This window comes from Pygoscelis adeliae, unplaced genomic scaffold (genome assembly GCF_000699105.1).
Source record: "Pygoscelis adeliae isolate BGI_AS28 unplaced genomic scaffold, ASM69910v1 Scaffold303, whole genome shotgun sequence".
In the NCBI taxonomy this organism is placed as follows: Eukaryota; Metazoa; Chordata; class Aves; order Sphenisciformes; family Spheniscidae; genus Pygoscelis; species Pygoscelis adeliae.
Genome location: NW_008824367.1, coordinates 21,833 through 31,963, shown reverse-complemented (window position 1 = coordinate 31,963; position 10,131 = coordinate 21,833). Strand labels below are relative to the sequence as shown.

General features: G+C 53.2%; 1 protein-coding gene across 1 annotated transcript; it reads left to right on the top strand.

Annotated features, from left to right (window-relative positions):
- The first annotated feature begins 5,917 nt into the window (after nt 1-5,917).
- Nucleotides 5,918-9,218, top strand: LOC103913413 (zona pellucida sperm-binding protein 3-like). The gene is made up of 9 exons (XM_009319903.1): nt 5,918-6,328; nt 7,161-7,279; nt 7,364-7,467; nt 7,685-7,862; nt 7,938-8,058; nt 8,165-8,256; nt 8,326-8,471; nt 8,745-8,864; nt 9,088-9,218. Exons 1-9 carry the CDS (start codon nt 5,921-5,923, stop codon nt 9,216-9,218), a joined length of 1,419 nt encoding a protein of 472 aa, XP_009318178.1. The 5' UTR covers nt 5,918-5,920.
- Nucleotides 9,219-10,131: the final 913 nt, after the last annotated feature.

Sequence of the window (10,131 nt, the reverse complement as noted above, 5' to 3'; positions counted from 1 at the left end):
GCCCCCCTGTCCTCCCCGTAGTGACAAAGCCGATGCTTTGGGGTCTAAAGCACTGGTGGGGACGAACCTGGCCGGTGCACGGGGTCGAGCCTTCGTGTTTCCCGTGGGATCAGGGGTCTTTGCCCCCGTGTGTATCCTGGGGGTCCTCCCTCCACTGCCGGGTACCTGCAGGGTGCATGGGGGCACCCGAGCTGCCGGGGTGAACGGGGTGGCGTGTCCTTGGTCCCGCTCCGGTGGGTGGAGAAGTCCTCGCTGTGCCCCTCCATGGCTCTTCTGCTGGTTTTCGTCGTTATTTAAAATCCAGAATCTGAAGGGGATTTTTGTGCCTTGACAAATAAATTCGGGGGTTGTTTTGGACAATGCTTTCCAGGCTCGGCGTGGTCTCCGGGATGCAGCTTTGGCCATAATTAGTTTAAATATTGAAATTCACAGGGTGAAACCTTTATGTCCCCCTTTCAGCCCGGCCCCATCTGTCCCTTGATTGCCCTGCTGCCAGCACAGCACCTTGCACTGTGCCGCCCTCGTCCATCACCCGGCGCGGGGAGAAAACCACTCCAGCGATGGAGAGGTGCCTGCCCTCATCCCTCCTCTTTGTTTTAATACCTCGAGCAGCAGAACGAAGAGCAAGATCCTGAAGGGATGTCGTCATCCATCTGAGATCGCTCTGAAATTCAGGCTGGTTAATCCCAGCGATGGGATGCAAGTGGGGGCTGGTGGGGAAGGGACCTTCCTAAATCACCTGCGGAGGATTATTTTTAGCTGTCCCCTGGGCGTGAAGCCAGGCTCTGCATTTCAATAGAAAAATATTTCTAAAAAGGAGACAAGGGAAAGCGTGCTGATATCAAACTCGGATTAGGGAGGGGATGGATGGTGATTTCATTTAGGGGTTTTGATCTACGGCCTGAATTGAGCACCGGTGCAATTTTTAACGAGGTGCCAGGAGGTACCATTAATATTACTTAGCACCCAGACGCTGGGCTGCAGGAATGAAGCCGTTAACTGCCCCCGGCTCCTTGGTGGGCAGCAGAATGAGTTGTGCCCACGTCCAGGACATCTTTAAAGGTCCTGAGATGGTGCCAGCATCCCTGGGGATGTCTCCTCCAGCTGGGAGCTTTCCGGGCATTTCTTTGGGGAGATTTCAGGGTTTTTTTTGGCAAAATGCAGCCCGGGCCATGCAGGGGAGGGAGATCTTGAGGGTGGCGAGGGAGAAAATCAGGATTAAGCTGTGCCAGCCCAAGGAGAATATTGCTTAGGTGGTTGAGGCTGATGAGCTGTTGTGAACCACGAGCTGCTGCTCGGGGCCAAGCCGCTCACTGCTGTCCCTGGGAGGATGCGCTGTGCTTTGGCATGGGATAAAGCACCCCAGGAGGAGCTTAGCTGTCCTCCTTGGCCCCAAGTGCCATCCTGCTTTTGGGGCTGTCTAGGTGATGTGTCTTTTTAGGGGTGGAAACCATCCATCGTCTTCTTCAAGGTCTCCTTAATCCAACACGTTTTTTTGGGTCCCGTGAATGACACCCAGGCAGGGACGAGGCTGGTTGGCCGTGTACATGATGCTGCGCTCACTCTGCGGGGTTTTTCCATCCCCCAAAAGCCCCAACATCCTTTTCCACCCACTCCCGGATAACGGCAAACCTGGCAGCCAGGAAAGTGGGATTTAACGGGGATGCAGAGCGCGAAGGACCCGGTGCTGAGAGCTGGCAGCGGCTCGGCTGCCGGAGCTTGCTTGTGTTTGCTCTCATCCCTCCCGGGAGCAGGCGAGGCCGTGAGTTCATCCGAACACCCTCGATGGGTAAAAAAACAACAAAAAAATCTCATTTGGCAGGTTATTTCAGAAAGCGCCTGGGCGAGTCTCTCCGAAGCGCCGATCGATAGCAGCTTGATTCTCCCCATCAATAATAAATAAAAGGGCTCCTGCTTCTTCTATTGACCTAATTACGGAGGGAGGGGAGGATAGTGATGCTGAGCCTTGTTGCTGCCTCCCCCCGAGGACCGCATGGGCTGGATGATGGGATGGGATGGGGGGGGATGGGATGGGATGGGATGGATGATGCCTCTGCAGTGCTGGGGCAGCGTTGCTCCCTGTCCCTGTTGTCCCCTTGTCCTGCCCCGCTATACGGATGGGGCCATGTCCCTGCAGGCAGCAGGGATGCTCTGGAAACCCTGCAAGGTGGGTCGGACCCAAGAGCTGCTCAGCACCCAGGGGTGCCCCTGCCCTGTGGCGTGGGTCAGTGTTGTTTTCCAGAGATGAAGGATTTGCAAGAAGCACCATTTTCTACATGGGCTTGAGCCTGGGGGAAAGCTCGTCTTAGGGAGAAGGAATCTTAAAAATCACTTTCTACCTCTGCTCATAGCTTTTCCTGGGAAGCAACATCCGAAAAAGATTTAAATCAGTCTAAAAATGCAGGATTTGTTGTGAACAACCAGTTTTTATTTTATTTCCCTTTTGTTTCCTCCCAGTACAACAACTGGGATGGAGAAACCACCCAGCCCTGTGCCAGGTCTGCTGGGGGAATTTGCTTTCCATGGGCAAGTCGGAGCCAGTGCAAAGTGCTGGCAGACTCAAAAGCTCCTTTTTGGCAAAAAAAGGCCTTGAAAAACTCCACTCGTGCCATCGATCCCGGTACCCAAATCCTTTTGATGGGGGATGAAGAGCGATGTGGTATTCCCAAGGGAACGGCGGGGAGTCGGCACTTTCAGAGCCAGTTTCTCCCTCCCAGGACACATTTTTCGGAGCCCGATCCCAAGCGGGTTATTCCCTGCAGCCGCAATGCATCTGGTCCCACTAAGTCAGAGTTAATGGAGGAGTTGAGAGACATTTTAATTACAGATTTGGCTATCCTGTGTGATTTATCCTGGGTAACTCGAGCAATTTATCCATCAGCAGTTATAAGGGATCTGAAGCAGAAAGGAAGCACAGGGAGTATTTATCGTGGTGACTCAGAAGTCGTTTAAGAGAGATTTGAAAGGAAACAGTGATATTGCTTAAAAAAACCCTACCTGGCATTAAGAAGTTGTCTCCAACCAGGAAAATTAATGAGCAATATAATTTTCAAACTCCAATTCCCCTCTTTTCCCGTGTTAGCCAAGCAGGGTTTGTTTCTCTTCGGGATGCGCAGCTGAAGCATGGCATGGGGACAAGGGAATTGGGGTGACGTTTCAATGTCATTTTACGGTCGGGTGGCATTTCAATGTCATTTTACCATCATTACTCACGGTGGGTGAGACAAACCCCTCGGCAATGCTTTCGCAAGTGGGATCTGAGCCACAGGCTCGGTGATAGCATCATTTTCTCGGGGACCGGCGAAGGGAGGTTGGTGTTGCTTAATGAGCCTTAAAGAAACATGTGGTGTCTCAGGTAAGAAGATGTTGCTTAAACAGTGCCAGAGAAGTATTCAATTCCCTTATTAATACAGTATTTAACACTCCAGTGGAAAAGCACCCTGGTAAATAAACAGATGCCTTCGGATGTGCCATCTAGAGAAAAAGTGCTGACAGTGCAGTTCTTTTCCATGCCCAACAGAGAAATGATTTTTCTCATCTCAGGTGGTCAGGTTGTGTATAAAAATGAAAAATTCAGGAGGAGACCCATCCCAAAGGGAGGATGTGATATTGCTTCCTACAGCATGGATCAAAGACTTCCACCGTGAGACTCGTCCTGCTCAATCGAAGGCTTTCCAAGGAGCATGGATGGGGCGTACGCAACTGCTGGCCTTCCCCTTCCAGCAGGGGCTCAGTAAAGACCCTGAGCTCCTGTTGGCCCAGGGAAGGACAGACCACTGCGGCAAAAAGGAGATGGCCCCCAATGTCCTTCAGTCCCGGAGGAAATCGATAGTCGGAGGACTTTGCAGATGGAAAGGGCTATTCCTTCAGAGCTATTAAATACAGATTACAGTGATGGATGCGGCACTCGCTGCGGCGCGAGAGCCGGGAGGCGGTGGATGGGTTTGGTTTTTTTGCTGGCCGTTGATCTCTTTTGCACCCAAACGAGAATAAAAGCTGTTCCCCACCCAACAGGTTCAGACTTTTAGAGCCAGTGAATCTCCCATCCCCGTTTCATCCCAGATGCCTGAATTTATTTCGCACCATCCCGCGCCCGGTGCTTTGACCTGCCAGCTTTTGGCTGGAGCTATTGCAAGGTGTGAGAAACACACCTTTGAGCAGAGAAACTTTGGGCTGTGTTAGTGTGAGACGCGGGGCTCGGGCTGTACATGGCTCCTTGGGTTTCTAGGTGAGCTAGAAACCTAGAAACCTCTAGCACCTCTCCCTTTGGAGTAGGAACAAAGGTGCGTGGGGTGCGGACACCCGTCTACGTAGACCCGGTTCCTCATTGAGATGGTTTGCAGGAGGTTTGGTGAATCAACCCTTGGACCCTCAGTGCCGTGTCCTGCTGCCGGGCTGGGTGATGGGGCTGTGGGCAGCACGAGCATCACCTCCCATCCTCCTGGATGCCTTCAGCTGCAGGAACCCCCCCGGGCAAACCCAGCTTGCGGGGTAAAAGACATCAACCTAGTGCAGGGATGAGCTGGGTTTGGAGATGACCCACTGCTTGCTGAATTAATAAAGAGGGCTTGAGCTGCCGGAGAGGTTTTTCTTGTTGTATCATTTATTCATCACTCATAAAAATATCAGGGCAAGGCTGGGACACGGAGATCATGCCAGAAAAGGATGGTGTGCGTGTGTGTGGTATTATTCATGCTTCGGGGAGACAACAGGGAATGCCTAATGCATGGGCCAGCAAGGGAAGGGGATCCCACCAGGAATTTGGGTGCACCCCCTTGGTCTTGGTGGGAGCTTTGCTCATCCAGCTCATCACTGCGGTCTCCCCTAAAAGCAAACGGTGCAGGTCACCCCACCCCAAACCCATCCTGCAGATTCTAGCAGACCGGGAGGAAGGTGCTTCAGCCAGTAAACCCCATCTCCCTGGGCACCCACGTAAAGCACCATTAGAAACACACCATGAATACAACCACTCAGGATAAAAAAACCCTCCCGGCTTGGTCAGCCGCACCGCTGAAGAGCGGGTGTGTGCAGGGCATCACCCCCGTGTTGAGGGGACCCCGCTCACTGGGCTCTGCCACCATGGCAAGCAGCTTTGAGTGACCCCCAACCTCTTCATCCAGCTGGGTGATGTAGAGCCATTAGTCATCGTACTGTACACATGAGCAGCTGTGCCAATTAGCATAATTAACACACGAGGGCCAATTAATCTCTTGATTATGCCTGCCATTCACTTATCAGCTGCTATTATGGGAAGATCAGCTTTTGTACCTCTGCTTTCTATGCAAATAAGCTGGTTATGATGCCTTCATTACTCGATATACAATTACCCAGCACAGATACCCATGAAATCGAGCACGGACAGACTGCCAACACACACAGGCCAGAGCCCAGGTGGATTTTGCAGTTAAAGTTCTCTCCATTTCTGAACGTGCCACCTTGAGTGGTGCTCCAGGACCTGGGTTTTGGGGAATTGCTGATGCTGATGTTATGGGGGAGACCAGGGGAGAAATGCTTGTGGGAGCCTAACCAAGCCCTTGCCGTGTTGGTGGCCAAAATTGGCTCCATCTCACATAGCAAGAAGACCACAGGCACAGGTACAAGGGGCAAGAGCAGAGGGCTTGTGGCCAGTTGGCCACCAAGGTGGCAATGGCTGATGCCACCCAAATAGGCGAGACAGAGGGACATGGGACAAACTGCTCCAGGGCAATTCCCAGGTGCAGGTCCAGGAAAATCACCCTCCATGCCCCGAGAGGGAGGGATGGTTCCAGCTGGATCCCATCGCCCTGGGCTGCTCCTAGCTGAGTGGGAGCATGCCTGCAGCCCCCAGGTGTGCCCCATCTGGGCTGGGGCTTCTGGGAGTGCCGGTATAAAAGGCTCCTGAGCAGTATCTTCTCTATGAGCTGGTTTTGCTGGGGTCAGGATGGGGTCTGGAGGCAGCCTGGGTGCAGCTCTGTTCTGCTGGGTGCTGGCTGAAGCAGCATCTTACAGCCCCTGGGGTTTTCCTCAAAGGGGCTCGGGGGTCTTGAGGGTCCGGGGGGACTCCTCTTGGAGCCGGCCCCATGTGCCCTCCTTTTCCCAGCCCTCCCCCTGGGCGTGGGTGGATGTCTCCCAGCTCCAGGCTGCTGCCCCGCTGCACCCCGTGGCCGTGCAATGCCAGGAGGCGCAGGTGGTGGTCACGGTGCACAGGGACCTCTTTGGCACGGGGCGCCTGGTCAGGGCTGCGGACTTGACCCTGGGCTCAGCTGCCTGTTTGCCTGTGGCCCAGGATGTGGCTGAGAGCGTGGTGACCTTCGTGGCTGGGCTGCATGAGTGTGGCAGCACCTTGCAGGTGAGGTGGGACACCAGGGTGAGGGGTTGCTCCATCGCTGGTAATGCTGCATACATAATGGACCTTCTCCTGGCTTTCACCAGCACTGGGTGGGTAAATGGGAATTATTGTGGACAGCTTAACTGCTAAAGAGCAATGTGCCGTCACACCGCCTAATTCATCTCGGCAAAGATCTCGGTCCTAGAAATGACCTGGTAAAGGTGATGCCAGGGCTTGGGGTGAGGAGGGCCACATCTGGTTGCAGCAGCTCTCCAGTGAGGGGTGATGTGACCGTAGCAGAGCTAGTTTTTGGAATATGGGTACCATCCTCAAGCCCTAGATGAGGTGCGCGCTCAACAGCAAGCAAGGCTTGTAGTGGGTTTATGACTTAGATGCAACTGGCTGCCTGATTACATGGCAGAACTGGGCATAACTTGAAACTGCAGCGACTTGTTGCTGGGAAAGTAAGGAAGGGGGCTTGCTGACTTCCTCAGCAGGAGAGGACAAGGGTGCCTGGAGCTGGTGTGCCCCAGTTCACCTGGGAGATGAAGTTTGCAGACCTACTGTCCTACAGGCCCTGCCCGCCTGATGTGGGCACTTGCTGGAGTGCCAAAGTCATCAAGACTGACCTCCTGCAGGGCTGGCACCCATGTTCTCCTGTGCTGGGATGCTGATACAAGCTTCACGGCATCCTGCATGCACTGGATTGGGAACGTGGAGGACAGCCTGTGCCTTTACAGCTGATGGACCTGTGTGTCCTACCCAGCACTGACTGTGCTATCTGATGGTGCTAAGCTTCTGGTTGACTGGCTTGTTTTACTGACTTATCAGCTCTCCCAAATGTCCCTTCCAGATGACCCCAGACTCCTTGATCTACAAAACAAGTTTGTCCTACAAACCTACTCCTTCTGGCAACCTGGTCATCGTAAGGACCAACGCGGCTGTGGTTCCTATTGAGTGTCACTATCCTAGGTGAGCAAATGTGCCCGTCTCTGCTCCTATGGACCTGAGGTGGTGGGGGTGGCATCTTCATTAATGAACATCTCTTCCATTTAGGAAGAGCAACGTGAGCAGCAATGCCGTCTGGCCCACGTGGGCTCCCTTCCGCTCCACCCTGTCGGCAGAGGAGAGGCTGATGTTCTCCCTGCGCCTCATGAATGGTGGGTGCAGACCTGGCAGCCTTGTTTTCCTCAGGTTCCTGCTCCTGCCACCTCTCGGCCACATGCTGAGAGCCCGAACAGAGCTGTAATCTGGGCTAAAATAAACCTTGCAGGAGTATCGGGGGTGGGGTTGCTCCTTGGTTAAGAGGTCCCATGTGCAAGGGAGGGCAATGTGCACTTCTCCGAAGTGACTCGTAGCCTTGAATGTGCCTTGCAGATGACTGGAGTGCTGAAAGACTCTCCAATGGCTTCCAGCTGGGGGAAAGCCTGCACCTCCAGGCTGATGTTGCTTCTGGGGACCATGTACCTCTAAGGCTCTTTGTGGATGACTGTGTTGCTACTCTGAGTCCAGACAGGAACTCCTCTCCCCGATATGCCTTGATTGACCTCAGCGGGTAAGGGGTGCAGTGCTCTCTGGGTGGTATTGCTGTAGCTGGCTGGGATGTCCCTGACTTCTGACCCTTGTCCAGGTGCTTGGTGGATGGGAGGTCAGATGACACCACTTCAGCCTTCATCTCTCCAAGGACGAGGCAGGAAACGCTGCAGTTCATGGTTGATGCGTTCAAGTTCGCAGGAGACGACAGAAACTTGGTGAGATGTGATGCCCACCCCACCTCCCCCGGCATGTTCAGAAGCTGCGCTGTTCTGCATGAACAAATTTAGTTAACCTTGGATGTTGGCTTAATTTCCCTTCCAGATCTACATCACCTGCCACCTGAAGGTCTCCCCAGCTGACCAAGCCCCAAATCCACTGAACAAGGCCTGTTCCTTCAACAAAGCCAGCAGCCTGTGAGTAGCTGGTGCATGTAGGGAGGGGCCCAACCTGGAGAAGAGGGCTTACAGGTAATTCTGTTTCAGTTGGGCTCCGGTGGAGGGTACTGGAGACATCTGCAGCTGCTGTGAGACTGGCAACTGTCCATTGTATGGAGGCTACTCCCAGAGAATTAACCCTTCAGCCAGATGGCCAGGGAGGCGCTTGAAGAGAGACATCTCTTCCAAGCAAGGTAGGGCTTTGTGTCCAAAGTGTACCCCCAAGACAGGGTGACCCTCTAGGTTGGGATGACCAAGATGCTGGAAGATCTCTTGCAAATGCAGCTGATCTTAAGGACAAACCTAGCTCTTCTCCAATGTCCTTGGCATTGTAACTGTGTCTGTATGTCCTTATATTTAAAACTACTGGAAACCTCGTGCAGGGTCCACCTTTCTGTAAACCCTGAAATCCAGACTAAGCAGGAATTACCTCCCCTGTGGACTCATTCACGTCCGTCTCTTTTTAGGTGGGTCCTCAAGGGCAGCAGAGGCTGAAGTCTCAGTTGGACCATTATTAATCCTTGATCCGGCTCAGGGATTATGGAGTTCCTCAGGAGGTCTTGCACCGGCAGGGAAGACCCCGCATGGTATGTGTTTTTTTGTTTGACAGTCTTCAGGTCTCAATTGAAGGTGATTCCAGGTTGATCTAGTCATGAATTCCCCATGACTTCACACCTAGACAGAGACTTTCTAGTATAATTGCCAAAAGACAGTCTGGGGGACTTCTTCCCAAAGCTGCCTGCAAGTTCATCCCCTGACAGATGGTGGAAATCCATTCAATGTGTAGCAAGTGGCTCTTGTCTCTTCCAGGTGCTGCTGAAGGACTTCCTATGCTGGTCCAGGTTGCCATGCTCATGGCAGCCGCTGTGCTGAGCTTAACTGCTCTTGGTCTGTTTCTTGTGTGCAGAAAACGTAGCTGCCCTCCTGGAGTGTCATTGTAACTCCCCGACCCTAATAAAGAGAAATGTTTCTGTCCTCCCCTTGTGTCCTCAGTGGGGAGGAGCGACAGCAGGCAGGCTTTGCTCGGGTCTGCTCTGATGGGATGGCAGCTGGGGCTGCATTTGGGCACTAACCTTCAGGTAAGCCATCTGCTGTGGTGGCCCCAAGCTCTTGGGAAGCCACCAATGAACCAGTGGTGGGACTCAAAGACATGGAGAGCCGTTGCCACCTGAAAGCATCTCCCAAACCACAGCGCTTGGAGATGGGAAGGTGCCTTTCTGCAGGAGGACGCTCCAAATGTCCAGTGCTGCTGTTGAGGCTCCCTGTATGTTGTATGCTTGGCACGCAATGCTGTGCCTGACAGCAAGGAATCCTAACTACTGGCTGCAAACAAGGTATGGCGCCTAGTTTTAGGCAAATGAGGGAAGAATTGATGCTGCTAACAGGTGTGAAATGGATTCCTGACTCTAGAAGTTCTGTTAGCTCCTCCCTTAGCAGGGGTGATGTTGGAGGACGTGATAGCAGCAGCTCTGTCTTGGGCTTGTTGGTGTGAGTTGCAGCCTGGGTGAGAAGGCACTGCCTCCTGAAGGACACAACACCAGCCCTAACTCTGGGCCTTCTGTGGGTGCTGGGGCTGAGCATGGCTTCTGCTGCTGGGAGAACAGGGAAAAACTTGGTCTTGGAGATGGACAAGGGCTGAAGGTGGGTGTTGCTTCTAGTTGGTACGGCCTCAGCTGTATGGAGAGCAGGGAGCAATGGCTGGATGGGGAGGTGGAACTGGTGACTTTGTAATTAAGAGAAAGGGGACAAATAGGGAAAGCTACTCGTCCATCCACTCTAAACATCTTTTTTTTTTAAATATAAAGTAGGGGGAAGCCCTGAGCCAGTAGGTCTGCCTAGATTATCATCACCTCT

Coding starts and splice junctions, on each gene's coding strand:
- LOC103913413 (XM_009319903.1), top strand. CDS start 5,921: ATGGGGTCTGGAGGCAGCCTGGGTGCAGCTCTGTTCTGCTGGGTGCTG. Junction 6,329..7,160: donor AGTGTGGCAGCACCTTGCAG/GTGAGGTGGGAC, acceptor TGTCCCTTCCAG/ATGACCCCAGACTCCTTGAT. Junction 8,257..8,325: donor TTCAACAAAGCCAGCAGCCT/GTGAGTAGCTGG, acceptor ATTCTGTTTCAG/TTGGGCTCCGGTGGAGGGTA.